The sequence below is a fragment of the Scatophagus argus genome, chromosome 18 (genome assembly GCF_020382885.2).
Source record: "Scatophagus argus isolate fScaArg1 chromosome 18, fScaArg1.pri, whole genome shotgun sequence".
In the NCBI taxonomy this organism is placed as follows: domain Eukaryota; kingdom Metazoa; phylum Chordata; class Actinopteri; family Scatophagidae; genus Scatophagus; species Scatophagus argus.
Window position 1 is genome coordinate 1,217,286 of NC_058510.1, and position 16,530 is coordinate 1,233,815.

Below are 16,530 nucleotides of genomic sequence, written 5' to 3' on the forward strand. Positions count from 1 at the left end.
ACCTCAGCTCATCGGAGCTGGAGAGGATCCTCCTTGTTCACCTGTGCACTGATCCAGGCTGGTGTTTTCTGTCCCAACTGGTTTAAAACGTGTTGCTGGTGCCAAATTCAGAAGACGAATGTATTTACAAAAATCAATGAAGTCGATGCGGTAAAACATTAAGTCCTTGTGCTGCTTTCAACTGTTCGGAATTCTTAGCAAGCTACGACAGCCTGTTTAATTCATGTATTTCACAGCATCACTGCTCGTTTGGAGGCATCGATGACAGAAAAGCTTCGTCATGAACTCGCTCTTGTCACACACTCGGCCTTTCGCCTGACAAGAGCAGACTGAACAGGCGCTGATTCTTTGTGACTGTTGCAGGGCCTTTTTCCTCCTGATAAATGGGGGATCGTGTATCAACAGGCCCAGCAGAAAGGAGGAGCAGTGGGTGGGTGGGGGCGGCAGGTGGAGCAACAGCAGAACGCAGTTTTCTTGGCAGCTGGCAGCACCTAACAGACCGGCAGTGTGGCCACGGAGCCACCAGTAATCTGGTTTCTGCTGCGTCTCCTCCGATAAAAGTGTCCCAAAAATACTAAACCATACAATCAACGTGTACAAGATATATTTTCTCCTGACCACAGTACTCATGTTGTGCACATACGATAAGAAACAGGAGTTTTATAAGCTCAAAAGAGCCAAATTCCTACAAACAACAACAACAAAAAGACTCACCACTGGCCCCGATCTTCCCGTCAAACCCATCGGCCCCGAAGGGCCCCTCATAGCCAGCTGCAGGACAGACACACAGACAGGGATAAGGTCAGAAAACATCCCGCAGATCCAACATGGCCGAAGATATCAGTAATTCTAATACATTATACTGAAATACTTTTAGTTTTGGTACTTAAAATATATTTTGATGCTAATATTCTTCTACTTGTTACATTTGGTGTTTACACACTGTGGTTTTACTACTTTCACAACTGGCAGGTTATTTTTTGCCCTCTCAGTCAGTCTGCTGCCGGAATCAGAATCAGAATCAGAATACTTTATTGATCCGTGGGGGAAACTGGGTGTCCAGACGGATGCTTTTTCTTCTTCTCCAACAGAAAACCAAACATCTCATCATAATGTAACCTGCATATTTTCATGTATTCACTTCATCCCAGTGTTGTCTCAAACAGATTTATTTTTGTTCACCCCTGGAGGTCCAGTTTTCTCTTTTCTTCTAACAGCCCACATATACACAAAGACATTTTCCACACCTGTTGGTCTCACGCAGGTCAGGAGCCCCTGAAGTATTTTTAACAGCCTCTCCTGTCTGTCCATCTGCTCAAAGTGGCCTTTTTATGTTGCTGCTCTGTAGCCAGCTCGGCATGTCTCCTTTTAGCCCTGCAAGGCCAACGAAATGCAGTCCGCCCCCCCGCCACCCTCCACGCCTGGCCTCCCCTCCCCACCAAAATCCTGTGTCCTTCCCCTCTTCTCCCCCTGCAGCTGTGTGTGTGCAGCAGGGTGGGGGTGGGGGGATGTTTGTCCTTTTCTACTCACTCTGGCCTGGGACAGGATGGCCTGGGCTTGGGCTTCTTGGGCCGACACCACTGGGCCCTTCTCGCCATCGCCGCCAAAACGGAACTGTTGAACACAAGCACACAGTGAAAAAGGTTCTCGTTGATCACAGCTGACGAGGTGGCCGCTGTGTAGTCTGAGCACTTACAGGCAGCATCAGCATGGTGCCAGGAGGGCCTGCCAAACCATCAGCACCAGGCAGACCAGGACGACCAGGAGGACCCTGCATGAATGAGACGACAGGTTGATGGATGTCTTCTTCCTTTGTGACATGTAATTTATGTTTTATAACTAAGAATCCCTCACTTTGTCCTGCACCTCTCAGGTAACCGCATTCAGGCTGAATTTGAATTCGACCGCTGAAAGCCTCTAAGAAGTGTGGACGGAATGATAAAAGTTCCTCTGGTTTCGACTCTTTCCTTGTGCAGTTGCAGCTAACAGCAGCAACACAAACACACACTTTCACACAAACAGAGCGGTGAGTGCAGGAGGTGTGCTGTTTGACACTTTGTGCTCCTCCTCCTCCTCCTATAGCACACATAGGCTAAGCCTGTCCATCTGCAAACCTCGCTGCTGTCCACAGTCCAAAACCAACATCCTATTCCACGAATTCTGGTGTGCATGTTTGTTTGTGTGCACGTGGAGCCGAGAGAGTGAAAGAGCGAAGCGTTAAATATGGATACTTCTGATAGACGGAAACCCAGAGCAGGTACCAGTCCTCACCCTCAAACCTCCAAAAGCTTAAGACTCATCTACAGGCCATAATGCACAAGCAGTACAGTGAAAATAAAAGACGAGGTGGAGCTCATGCATTTCTCTTCTGACTAAACACAAGCTGTATGTGTTAAAACCAACATCTGCTTCCCACAGCTTGTTCACAATCAAGTCAAGAGTTGATTCAGTTTCATAGCAAGATGGGTTCAGCTCGCCTCTCATTCGTCACATCATTGCTTTGTCTTCCTGATACAACCGCAGAATCAAACATCATTAGCGTATGTGCGTATGTGTCTCATCTTTGGTGAAAATGCTTTAAAAGATTTCCCTTAAAGGTACTGACTGAAATACCTCAGCAGCAGCAGTTCACTTCTTTTCAGTCTGTACTGAGATCTACTGAGTGCCGAAATATCAGCTGAAGTACTACTGGTATTGGTACTACTGGGTATTGTAGTTTTTCTAAATGATACCCATCCCTGTAAGCTGATGCTCCACATTAAGCTAAAAGCATGATGTCAATAAACAGAATGTAAGGTGAAGCAGTTTTGTGTGGCCAGTTTGGTTTGATTTTTCATCCCTGCACCGTCATCAGTGGTCATATTTACAGTGTGCACAGATTTAATGACAACTCACCCTGTCACCAGGATCTCCAGCAGGGCCTGGGGGTCCTTGTAGGCCAGAGGGACCTGGAAGACCCTAAAAAGACAAAGCCAAGTCAGCAGACCACCAGCTGGCAAGCTCATTAAATGCTGGCCAATAATGCTCATCTGATACTCACAGCTGGGCCGGGAGGTCCTGGCGGTCCTTCAATCAGCATGCCCTTTAACAGAAACAAACAGCAGCAGCACGACACACGCGTTCAGAAGGTTTAATCCAATCCAAAGTAAATCACTCAAATCTTGCTGTAATTTATAAAAAAAAGTGAGAGAATAATTTGACCTAAAATGATCATGTCTCGTTAGCACATGGACTTTTGGGTCTTACGGGTTCAATGACAGCCGGTTCGCCCTTTTCTCCCTTCTGTCCGAAGGCTCCTCCGACGCCAGCGACCTGCGGTCACAAAGGAAGCACAGAAGGGTCATCATCACGCCGCAGCAGCGAGGAGGAGGGAAAAATGACTGAAGGGACGGGGACGTGTGTTAGTGTGTGAACTTCACTCAAATCAGTCAGTGTCGTACACTACGTCAGCTACGTCAGCTACGTCACAGGCAGACAGCGACTCAAGAACAACACAAAGTGAGAAGACTTCAAGGAACAAAACAGGCAAAAATGTTAGTCGTACCGAGTCCAGAACGGACCTCTAAGGTGTGTGCTTGAAATGGAGCGATGCTGTCATTGCATTGCCATTGTGTGGTGTGGCTAATGGCTACCAAACAAAACACATGTGTCATGCAAAACTTCACCGAGCAGCACAAACAGACAGAGAGAGAGACAACAAGTGAAGTGTCCTCTTTTCTGAGCGTGTCTCCGTGGACGAGTTCAGCTGCACTGTGTGTGTGTGTGTGTGTGTGTGAGATGGGGAGTGTGTGAGTACAGAGAGACACACAAAGTTGTGTTTGATGATGTTCTGACGGGGTCGAGGTCGAGGTCGAGAGGGAGGGAGGGATGTGAGGACAAAGCGAAGAGAAGGATTTATGTTAAATATTTACACTAACTAGATGACAAGCTGTGACTGCCAGCTGGTGGAGGAAAGGAATCTGTGACACCTCAAACTGTGTGTGTGTGTGTGTGTGTGTGTGTGTGTGTGAGACAGGCTGCTTGTTAAAGAGGCAGATGAGGGGATGGAGGTAACGGGCTGAGAGATGAGTGGGTGGGGACGGTATGTGTGGGTGGGGTGCAGGTTGAAGGCTCAGTTAAAGATGGGATCAGTTCCACCCTGTGTGAGAAAACACAGCACCAAGACTCCACACTCAACATGTCAATGACACATTGCCAAGCAACTGACGAGGAAGACGTGCACTGGAAGACAGAGTGAGTCCGTGACAAACACCTGACGCGTGCTGCTCATGCTCACACCCCTCAGCCACCGGGTCAGGTGACCGGCGGGCTACTTACGGTGCTCTCCGTAACGTCCGTTTCCGCCGCGACCCCGGGCCCCACCTCATCGTAGTAGGCCGCCGTGGGTCTGGGAGGGGCCGTGCCAAACTCATCATACGCCCCGTATTCATACAACCTGTTGTCAACCTCTCCCAAGTCATACTCCTTCAGGTCATACTCCTTAAAGTCATATGCCTCCGCGCCGGTGTCCAGGCTGTCCACTGTTTCTGGGACAACGGTGGGCTCCAGACCAACGGGAGCGGCCCCGGTGGCATATGCACCGGCAACATCCTCCTCCACAGCCTTTCAGGTGTTACCCGAGCGAAGTGATGGTGAGTAACCAAAGAAATGAGGAGGTTAGTGAAGCAACTGAGGCAAAATAATCTGCTTTTAGATGTTATTAAAGCAGAACATGAACTCAGAGGACAACATTTAAAGCAGAAACGGGAACACCTTATTTACTCCAAGTGTAAGAGTCTTTAGAAACCGTGACCGTTATTGGTCTGGCGGCGTTCAAATGGCACCGTTCAGGACTGAATCATGACGTACTGATTCAATCTCTTCACAGGTGGAGACGTTACAAATACTGTTGTCTCTGGGCCTCAGTAAACAGAAATGTTAACACAAAGGAATAAATAAAGTGTTGCCGCAATGACTGGATGAAGAGATTCGTAAGACATGTGAGGACAGACCTGACGCTGTCTCAGCCTTCCTTTCCTCCTCATCACACATGATAAACTGACGCAGACAGTAAAGAAAGGCTGAGACAGAAGGAATTTGCATCAATCATCAGATTGTAGCACATGTGCTGAGTGCTTTGAGTAAAGTTTTAATTTGACAGATTATGATTCGGGCCGCGTGGTGCACTTTGGCACAAGCACTACAACCACAATCACTTGGCAAAAATGTCCTTTTCTTTCATTCCAAACTGTGACCGCGGTGGATTTAGCTTCAGGGAGTGACAGAATGGATGCAATTAAACAGTTGTTGTTGGCAGTGGTTCATCTGGACAGATTGTTCGTATAGCAGCCTGTAGAACCACATCCACCTTGTCAAACAGTGTGCTAGACATTCAGAGCTGGCTGTGAGGAGACTGTGGCCACAGTTTGGATCATAGTTCTTTCAGTGGTGATCAGCAGAACTAGTGATCGAAACCAGGCTGGAGGTGTGATGGACAGGGGGTGTATTCTTCAACAGGTCACTTAAAGTACCGGCTGAAAGAGGCTCTGTCATCATTTTTAATCCTGCATGAGGCTGTGACTCCTGTCAGCTCTCCACTCTTTGTGTGGGCGACTGCACTGTCTGTAAAGGAACAGTTCACCCAAAAATGAAAACTCTTGACTAAAACTTGAGCACAGGGGTAGGGCGATAACGGCTGAATCTTTATTTTGGGGTGAACTGTTCCTTTAATGTTGTCAATCATCATATGTGTCTTTTGAGTCTGAGTGGGGAAAAGATGGCCACGTGTCTCCAGGACAAAATGACTTTTAGTAAGCATGACAGTCCACAGCACACAAATACACCTCACGCACTTTCACAGCGTCACCTGTCCATCAGTTCCGCCACGCACCAACATCTTGGCAAGTCAAAAGACACGACGATTCAGCTGAACCGTCGTGTCTTTGTCATTTCATACCCGACACGTCCGTGGACAAAATCTTCCTGGCTCACATTTCCCATAACAGCTAACACTGCTTGTTTAAAAGTGGGTGAGAATGAAGATGAGAATTACCTCGTTGGGTCCACTCGTGGCAAAGGGAGACTGAGTGTGAGCATCGTGTATTGTTCCGTAGTCAAAGTCTGTATTGTAATCTCCTTCTACAATGTTTGGCTGAGTCATGGTGAAAAAAGGAAAGAAATATAAAGCGAAGGTTAACACAAAGGCTCAAACCAGAGGTTATTTGCTAGGGCTCCTTTCAAGCTGCCTACGGACTCTGCTACGTCTACACAGAAGAGGTTAGGGAGCTCTAAGTCCGCCATCACAGATTTTCCCTTCGGGACAGGAAGATCTTGATGGGATCTGGTCTTTTCTTTCACATGAATGTTTACCCTAAAATTGCCTCTGGGTCGAGCTGGCGCTGTGGCCTGGTAGCCAGGCATCTGTCGCTTCTTCTTAGCGGCAAACTTTTTAGCTGGTGATTTTTTGGAGGCCAAGAAGTTTAAGGGCTTGGCTTTAGTTTTACTGAGGGACTTTCTGCTCCTCTTCTTTTTCATGGAGACACTACGTTTCTTTCTCTGGAAGAGGTGGCGGCGACAAAGAACACCAAGACAAACATGGAATATTCAAAAGTGGAAATGACTTAAAGGCACAATCCGCGACTGCTGCACAGACTCTTTTCCAGCCCAACACTCACACCCCATGAGTGAATCGTTGGCGTGCACGGTGTTCTTTAACATGGCGACCGTGTACACCAACGCCACGATGTGACAGCCGGGCAGAAGGGGAGCTTCACATCAGCCGAGGACTGAGCCTTTGACGTGACACACAGGAGAACTTTGGGGCACATTAAAGCATGTAACTGGGACAGATGCAAAAACAAAACAGGAAGGATTTGCCTTTCAGCAACTCTTTAGAGCTATTGCAGGAACAAAAGGGCCGCAGAGATCGTGAAGTAAAACGTAGCTCATATCTCATACAACAGTTTTAAAGACATGCTGGAGTGCAAAACAAAAAACATTCAAAGCAGGTGGCATTTTCACAGTCAGTGAAGGCAGCAGCCTCATCAGACAGACACAAGGAGGACTGACACACCGAGTGTGTTAACATGCACACTCACACTCCATAAGGTCACAGTCAGAGCAGCCGTGGCCCTGACACCAACCTTACTGCTCGGTCTGCTGATGTGGTGGCACACTTTGGTCCGAGGATCGAAATGTACCCGATCGCTCCCAGTTACTGGAGTATTGGTGTGCATGTGAACATAACACCCGAGACACACAAGACGAACCGAGGGACGGGAGGGATCGCAGACAAACAAGAGACATTACGGGACATTTTTCTTATTTTCTTTTCCTTTTTTCATTTACCTGCGGCTCAGAATACTCATCGGTCGGAACGATGCCTGTGGCTCCCTCAGAGTAATCATAGAACTGAGAGTAATCTAAATCATCAGTAGTGTACTGCAGAGGTGGAGACAGAGACAGACAGAGAGACAGACAGAGAGGGATGAAGAGAAGTCTCAGCGTTAGCGTTAGCATCCAGGACGCTCTGTCAGTCACAAGATGACATACGTGTCATCCTGAGCACGCTGCACGTTCAAACAGCCAAATAATCTGAGAGAATTATTTCTGACAACATATTAGAGAACTGGAGTAATGATAAGATTAAAAATAAAAAGAATTTGGGCAACACTTGTTATGAAGACCACACCCACAGTGCATTATGGGGGCATTCATTGTGTGCTGCGCTTTATTACTACACTGATAAACACACATGATGCTTTCTGAAGCACTTCGTCAGCAGTCACAAAACAGTATAGGCTGACTGAAGGGGCATGATGCATTATATTATTAATGATATTAATAAGAAACACTTAAGAAGCAGAGTAAATTCTTTTAAATGCCTAAAAATGCATCAGACTTCAGTGACCATCTTTATTATAATACATTATGAATGTCCCCATAACACGCTGTGGATGTGGTCTTCATAGGAAGTGTTGCCAGATCAGAAACTGAAGAACAGCTTAATAACATGAGTTATCATTAATATGTTACACACTGCATCATAAGACCCACAGTGCAATGTCGTAATGCATTATAACGTTTCATTCATAACATGTCAACATAATTCATTTGATTCAGGTCCACTGATAATTAGGAACACATCTTTAGCTTTAAACTGTTAAAACCACGTGTTGCTAAGTTAGATGTTGATCCTGATGCGGTGAACAAATGAGTAAATAAAAGCTGGAAGTCTCCGTGAGACAAACATGTAAACAGATGGACTGTTTTAAAGCTCGTAAAACAACAGAGAAACCTCAGTCACAATCACGCCAGCTGCACTTCGGGGATATCGTAATGGAACTTTCTCACTGCAAGCATGTAAATTATATGCTTGGAGCCTTCTAAGTTCTGCCAGATGAAAGGCTCTGATTTAAAGAAAGTGCAAAGCTCGCTCAGCGATGCACTTCTCCTGCACGTCCCTGTCCAGGAGGCTAAAATCAAACTGTACAACACAACAGCAGTTATGACTTCTGGTCATGACAGCTGATGACTTCGTGCTGCAGCTCGCAGGTGGAGCCTGAACACGACACTGTGTTTAACAGATTATGGTTACAGCACTTGGCAGCCAAGTATCACATTAATCAAACATAGATGGATCTCCGGCGTCCTTCCTCATGATCATCTCAGTGCTACAAAAGGCTCGCTGCACTTGGGTCTGACGTGGATTCAAGTGTGTGAGAAGTTCAAATGCTCTACAGATAACGCAGCGTCTGTACCTGCTGCTTGTCCTCGTCTTTGACTCGTAGGGTATGGACACGTGGAAGTAGGACTTTGGTGTTAATAAACACGTTGTATTCTTAAAGTGGAAACAGACAAGTTTTCCTCTTACAGTGACATGACAGGGTTCAGAACTGACAACGAATCAGATTCCTCCTACGAGATCAGAACGGAACAAAACCTGCCCACTCAGCCAGGTGAGATCACAGGTTCGAGTTCCACGCTAAAACTAACTAATGCTAGCAGCCAGAAAACAAACTGCTAGCATGAGCCATCTGCTTGTCCTGACAGACAGCAGCGCAGGGACAAGTCGTCTGTTTCCACTTTAAGTTTGAAAAACTGAGGGACAGAGAAGGAGGTCAGAGAGGCGGAAATGGACGTCCAATCGGCTGCTTTCAGAGCTGATTCCACTCCTTGGCATTTGCACTATGATCAGTAACTTAACCTGTCATCATGCTGACACTCTGAACATAAATATACATTAAGTATCACAGGTCAGACAGCAGCCGCTGTGCTGCTTACTGTGGATTAAACCTGGATTACACCTCCTATCAGGGACGTCACAGCAGGTGTGTTACCTGGGGCACACACCTGCTGTGACGCCCCTGATGAGGGTGTGGCCTGATGTGAAATATTTCAGCTACTGAACCATTACTGTCCTCTGTGGCTGAATTTACACATCTGCACTTCATCCATTGTGTGTTAAGACTCCTCATGCAGATCACATTTAAACGACCGTACATGTAACACATGCACAGGTGCGCCCGGACCGCACCGCGTCTCCTGTTCCCAAAGTGTCAAACCCGCTTAGCCACGCACTGAAGTGCATCTGTGAACCGGGCAAAAGCTAATAAGTTTCTTCTGAAAACAGCCACATCGCTTTGAATTCTCATTACGTAAAGCAATAAACTCCAGTCGAACGAGTACAAAATAACGTCGCTGAGGCTGCCTGCACACGTCTGCCACGTCTACCATGAATGTGAGCAGGTTAAAGTGAAGCGCTTCAGCTCCTCCACTGAGAAAGCTCAGATCAGGACCCTCGCTGCCCCCCCGGTGTACTGACCTCCTCCTCCGGCTCCTGGGCCTGCAGGGAGTCGCTGTGGGGAGTGTCACAGTCTGGGCTGTAATGTTCACAGTAGTCATATGCTGCTTTGGGATCAGCCACGATCAGAAGTTGCTGGATGTCACCCTGCAGAAAACAGAAGGACAAACTGGAGTCAGTTCTTTGAAAAACATAGAGCTGAAATGACTATTTAGGATTTGATCGGTTCACAAAGGCAAAGAGAAGACAAGGCAGCACAGACGTCCTGACGAGAAGGTCATGTCTCGTCTTGCTTACACACACACACACACAGTGTGCATAAATGTAAATTGCAGATGTGAAGAGTAAACACCCCCCACACACACACACACACACACACGCACACACACCTTGTATGATTAACAGCTCGACACACAGCACACACTCGCATGCTGCAGGGAGGAAACCGAGTTCAGACGCTGGGAAAATTATTATTATTATCAGCAGCGCCAGGGTTTACCTGAGGAAATCAAATAAACATGTATCATGGAGACACGAGCAACACCTGGTGTGGCCGCGTGTGCTGCAGTTTCTGTGCTGCAGCTTTGCTTTGTTTGTTTGCTCTTCAAACGTTATCATTTGAAGTTTACTCTTCAACATTTACTGTTAGATCAAATGTAAAACATCCTGCCACAGTGCATTTGGGGACAAGCAGGTTTTACGGTGTGGCCACTGGCCGCAGAGTCGGTCGAGCTGTGAAGCGAACACAAATCAGCAGCTGTTAATCAGAAGACCACGTGGTTGCCGACGGTGTCCGCTGCAATGAGCGTCAAAAGTTAAAACCATCTCTAAAAATGTCAAAAAGGCTTCGTCTGAACACAGGAACGAGGAAAACCTTGACGACCTCAGACACAGACACTCTGACCACACTGTTGTCTCTCTGGCTGGGACGGGACACCACAATGCTTTGACACCATTCCAGCGCCGTCTCGCCTTGTCATCAGTCCGGCAGCCAAAGCACACAGCTCACTGTGAGAGGGGGAACGTGTTAGCGAAAGCATCTGGATTTGTCTTTGGAGTCTTTGTAATTGCTTGAAGCGGGCTCCTGGAGGCTGGTTGCTCAGCCTTGATACACATTGCAAAGACAGCTGAGGGGGTTCTGAAGGGACATGTCTTGGGTTCGGGCGTTTGGCAGGCGAGTGCACGGAGATGCCTCAGGCCGGAGGTAAAATCCTGACTCACTCGTGTCAGCAGGGACACCATACGTTGAAAAGCAGTCGACGACTGGCAGTGAAGCTCGAGCGAAACGAAGCAGGCTGCAACTTGTCAGGAGAATGTGTGTGTTTGTGTGTGTCCTCCTCGTGTTAAAGTTGGATCTATGGGCCCTGAACACACACCTGAGAATAAACATCCATATGCTAAGGCTTGCCTCATGGGAAAACTTTCTCTGTGCTACCATCCATCAACATCTCGGTGCACAGCTTCACTTTGACAGTCCACAGTCCTCCCTGAGCGCCTCTGTGGAATGCTTTCACTTGGTTTCTCTCGCTGGATGAATGTACCTCCAACAATAAAAGCACATATCATCAGTCGATTACAGCTGTGACACAGTGCATCTGCACAGAGCACTTTCACATAGGCAGGCCTTTGTCAGAGCTGGAGAGCTTCTGCTACAGGGGGTTGGACGCTGGCTTTTTATTTCTTTAGACCAATCAAAATCATCTATGGCAGCGCTAGGCTCAGGATGCAGTGACGGTCACCTGCAAAATACAGTCAGGGGGGAACTTGTGCGAATGGGGGGGCGAACCCTGGCATGTTTAGGCTTGTACTGTTAGCGAGCAGCTAAGGGTTGGATAACTTGGGTAAAAGAGTGTAGGCTGCTAGCTTGGAATTTGTCATCAAACCCTCCTGCTCTGTGATTGGCTAGTACTACTGTGCATGATGATGATTTCCCCAAACCTGACCGACCTGACCTGCATCTCAAACACTTCCTAATTATTATGTTCAATTTGGTCAAGGTAAAATGTGATGAAAATCCATTATATTGTGTTAACTTTAGGCCATGAAAAGACAAAACTGACCTGCCAAGCGGGCATGGTTTGGGTAAAGCCAGGTGCCAAGTCTGGAAGGGTTTCAGCTGAGGTGTGTGTGTCTGGGAAGTGTTTGGGAAGCATGTTTGGGAACGTTGAACAGAGAAGGAGAGATCAAACCTTGGCCTGAGTCAAGCTGACATGTATTACCTCATGTGTCACCCTAAGACCAACAGTGAATGCTTGAACCCTGCCTACAGTCAGCTCTAATTAGTCCAAGTCTGAGAGCCACTCGTCTGCACACAAACAGGCTGTGGAGACACGCCGTTCAGGAAACTGCATGCAAGGACCTGAGCCACGCGTTGAAGAATAAATGCACATGGGAACAAGACAAAATGATCAAGTCTAAATCAAAGTTTTAAACGATGCAAAAGCTTTTCATTCTAGAGGGCTGACATTTAAGAACACCTACAGATAGTCTTTAAACTTGCCCCAACTTGCAGTATTTACAGTAGTAATCCTTTTCTGGTAGAAACAAGCCTCTGACTTTCTGGTAAAATATATAAATAAATACTGCAGTCCAGTCGCCTACCAAACAAGAGCAAAGTCACAAATCCACGACAAGGCAAGTGAGAAAAGTGAGAAACTGATGTCGACCCAGGAAGGCAGCACTGAGAGACAGATGCAGAGACAGACAGGCAGGCAGGCGGGGATTTAGAGCGAGCAGCTGGGATGGTAAAAGATGTTTTGTGCCGGGAAACACCTGGGGAGAGTTAGGCCGAGTCTCTGGGCCTGTCTTCCATTGTGGACTGCTGAGATAAAAGCCCCTGGCAACTTGGAGCGAAGCCAGAGCTCCAAAATATGCCCCTCCTGGCTACAGCGCAGCACAGAGCGCTGCAGAAACAGGCCCACGAGGCCGTGCATTAATGACTGCAGGGTCAGAGGTCAACGAGGAGAAGAGGGAGGCTGAGGGAGGGAAGTGCGGTCAAGATCAGCAGCTGAGACTCGTGGAAATCTCTCTGCGTTGTATCTGCTGTTTAGCTATGCATTCTGGGCAGCGTTCACCCTCAGTGGGGTTTATGAAGGCTCGTTAAGTTCAAAAAACATTTAAGCGCATGACAAATAAGATAAAAAAGGCCAACAAAACACAAGAGAGAGACTGCACACAGTATCTGATGGCTTTAAATGTAACCGTTTTAAAGACTTTTCTGCAGTTTGAGTTTTTCCCTGGAGCCTCAGCCCAACTTCATCACCGTCTTCATTGCATGTGTTATTTCAGAGTTTGTTTTCTCCTCTAAAGAACTTCAAGCTGCACTTAATGTATGAAATGTGCTGTATAAATAAAGCTTATCATTATTATGAAGAATAAAAGGTGTCTGAAGGCAGCACGGAGCTGATCCGTCTCTGTAAGCTTGACCTCATCCTGACCACAAGGCCCCATGGGATATAAATACACATGGAAGGGGTCAAAGGTTACAGCAGTGCAGAGGCTGCATGAGGACATCCTCCACGTTTCGAGGGTTCAGGGTTTAGTTCTGCGGTGATAGATGGCTCTGTTGTCTGTTTCTCTACTGAGATGCATCTGCATGCTGTAATTACAGGGCGAGCACAGGGCATCACTGGCCAAATCAAAACACAAGTAGTCATCACCATCGGTCCTTTGACATACCTTTGCCCAGGGCAACGTGCCTTTAGTGCAACCATACTAACTGTAATTAGACAGCCCCATACAACAATTAGTCCCCCCCCACACCAAACTCCATGCAGTACAGTTTCCCTGAGGAGAGGAAACTAAAACAGCAGGCAGCTGGACTTCAACGCTCCAAGACAGAAAACAAATTTAAAACGTAACCATTTAGAGGAAACAAGTTATTAGGATGTTATCATTGTCTGTTACCAGCTAGAAAAGAAGAAGAGAAGAAGAGAAACAGGAAGAGAGAAAAGAGAAACCAGGCCTTTCATCTCTTCTGATGAGTGTTTTGCTGTTAGCTAAGAACCATTCACTTTATTTACTTCAGTAAAAGTACTAATACCACACTGCGAAAATACTACACTAGAAGTCCTGCATTCAAAACCTCATTGAAGTATGTGAGTATCACCAGCAAAGTGTATTTAAAGTATGAAAAGTAACAGGACTCACAGTGCAGTAAAATGCTCCCTGTCAGCCTGTTCTCAGCTTTGTGATGATTCATCCAAGAGGAGTTTATTTATCTGAAGTTTCATCCTTCAGCTTATCGCAAAGTTTCTCTATCAGCACATCTGGAGATACGTGATTTTCACCGGCTTTGAAGTGGTTGAATAATCTGAAGAGTAACTGAAGCTGGCAGACAAACGTGACGAAAAGACAAGATGCATCCACACATGGCAACGAGCCCCAGAAACGGACCAACGGGCAGGTAAGTATACGATTCAAACAGGTAATGTCAGCCAGGCATGAATACACAGCCTCATGGCTTTGGCACTGCAGGGAGGCCTCAAGGTGGGGAGGGTGGAGCGGGGGGAGGAGGTGAGCAGGAGGGGGTATGCAGGGACGGGAGGAGACGAGGAAATGAGGAGGGCCTGACAGGGCAATGAAAGACTCCCATTCATCCAAAGCAGATCCCTTTGCGACGGTGGTCCAACCTGGGGCAGGTATGGCATGAATAGACGTTTATGAAAAATGCGGGTCAGCTTGTGAAAACAAGTCTCAGAGTTTGAATAAATGTTCTATTATTACTGAATTTATGGCTAAATCTGCCCCACTCACCTACCAAGAGGAGCAAAGTCAGTCACAGCTAAGACATTTAAGTTCCTTCAGGCCTCCAATTTTCTTTACTGTATTCAAATCAAACACAGTGGCCCATTAGACCAACTGCTGCTAAGGTGCAACAGTTCCTCGGCATACCTTTTTAAGCCAAGCTAATTAATTTTCTCTCTCATTATAACCTCTGGATTGAAGGCAGGGGGCCGAGGTATTTCCTTCCCCTGCATATCCCAGCATGCACAGGGCCCCGAGGATCTCTGAGGAGAGCCGGGACAGAGAACAGACAGGAGACCTGTTCCAAAGTCCACACAGAGAAGACCCTGTTAGCTGACTTATGCCTCCTATTTTCAGCCTCTGACTGGACACTGTGTTTCATACGGATGCTGGCTTCAGAGCCATCTCATGAATCTGCTCAAAACTGAATCCAAATCTGCTCATAAAACTTTGCACCTAGAAAAATAATCCCGAGATCACAGCAACCTCAGTCAGCGTACAACCAGATATCAGCAACATCCGCAAACTGATTTAGTATCCCTCATAAATCAAAAATGAGCAGGCAAAAACTTGCAGTGATTAGGGGCTGCGCCTCATCATTGTTTTCATAATCTCATGATTGATCGATGATTGCAAAATCACAAAACAACCTGGGAGCTTTTTTATTTTCTACCATCTGATTTATGATGATAATACTCATCTTTTTCTTAAACTTCTTCATCAGTGAACAACAGCATGTTATAACCCAAACGACCTCAGTGTGGCACCGGGACAGACAGAGCAAAAGTCCAAAGTAGGACATAAAGACGATCACTGCCCCCACACTGAAAATGGCCCCCCGGACACTCAAGGCCCCCGGTCCCCACGGTGATGACGAGGCACGCCGGAAACTATGGCTTCAAAACAAGAGAAGCAGCAACAACCAGTCAGGAATGTCATCAGAATAAAGCCGAGTCATAAACAAACCAGCAGCAAACGCAGCCTTACGGTGACCTTTACTTCCCACCAGCGACGACCACCATTAGTTACACCCACCTGACCCTGTGCCGGCCTCCACCTCTGGACTTCAAAGTTCAACGAGGTGGGACCAAAACCCGAATCCATGAAAGTCATGATGTGAAGTTTGAAGCTGAAAGGTGTAGATTTGTATGTCTATTTTATTCACTTCATCTCAGCTTTTTGTCAAGACGAGTCTAAGGTCAGCGGGTTAGAAAGCCACCATATCACCTTCACTTAGTGCCTGCTGGTCAGCTGATGGACCTCAGCTGACAGACGAGCTTGTCACACGAGCCACTTTTGTCATCCACTTTTAGGTGTGTGTCTGTTTCTGTCACTTATGTGAACAACACTTAGAAATTTAACAGCACAGGAGGCAGATGATTCAGAGCAAATTTGTCATCAGCACGTTACAACAAGTTACTGTTACTGTTCTGCACTGTCATCAAACTACACCACAGCACCAGCAACAGGCCCCAGATGATAAGAACGTGAACCTGAACAGTAAACAGTGGCACCATCATAAAGTTAAAGCAACTCCGTCACAATGGACGCGTTCACACAGAGCGCCTCACTGAAAGACTTCACCTTGAAAACCTCCTCGTCCAGGATCCTGGTGCCGAACACGGTGATGCCGTTGGTGCTGATGGAAGCCTGGTCGCTCCTGAGCAGAGGTCTGGTGATCTTCTTCTTACAGTCTACAATGATGGTGACCGTCTTCTTCTCCACGCTGATGGCCACGCGGTGCCACCTGGTCGAGGTCAACACAACGAGGAGAGGTGTGAGCGGACGGAAACCGGAGCATCATGTAGGAGTTGGACATGCAATGAACACTCTGTGAGGCACATGTTTAGTCATGAACATGAAACTCGACTGTAGGCAGTTTTGTGGTGTTTGAAAACCTTATCAGCACCTTTTATACACCACAACACACCTCCAGGAGGAAGAAACTCTCAGAAGCAAAAGAAAGACGAACTCGAGAGTTCCGTGTGATGTATGTGGAAGCA

At 46.9% G+C, this 16,530-nt stretch overlaps 1 protein-coding gene across 5 annotated transcripts in view; it reads right to left on the reverse strand.

Moving 5' to 3' along the window:
• col11a1a (collagen, type XI, alpha 1a) overlaps positions 1 to 16,530 on the reverse strand; it is a 66,729-nt gene that overhangs the window by 41,985 nt on the left and 8,214 nt on the right. The window contains exons 4-14 of one of the 5 annotated variants that reach the window (XM_046371674.1): positions 16,112 to 16,274; positions 9,803 to 9,928; positions 7,327 to 7,419; positions 6,032 to 6,130; positions 4,318 to 4,602; positions 3,247 to 3,312; positions 3,041 to 3,082; positions 2,896 to 2,958; positions 1,697 to 1,771; positions 1,531 to 1,614; positions 715 to 771 (exon numbers count right to left, since the gene is read on the reverse strand). In XM_046371674.1, coding sequence (XP_046227630.1) covers positions 715 to 771; positions 1,531 to 1,614; positions 1,697 to 1,771; positions 2,896 to 2,958; positions 3,041 to 3,082; positions 3,247 to 3,312; positions 4,318 to 4,602; positions 6,032 to 6,130; positions 7,327 to 7,419; positions 9,803 to 9,928; positions 16,112 to 16,274 — 1,153 coding nt within the window. Of the gene's footprint in view, positions 1 to 714; positions 772 to 1,530; positions 1,615 to 1,696; positions 1,772 to 2,895; positions 2,959 to 3,040; positions 3,083 to 3,246; positions 3,313 to 4,317; positions 4,603 to 6,031; positions 6,131 to 6,348; positions 6,535 to 7,326; positions 7,420 to 9,802; positions 9,929 to 16,111; positions 16,275 to 16,530 lie in introns of all 5 variants that reach the window. The other 4 variants (XM_046371679.1, XM_046371676.1, XM_046371677.1 and 1 more) reach the window with 4 other exon arrangements.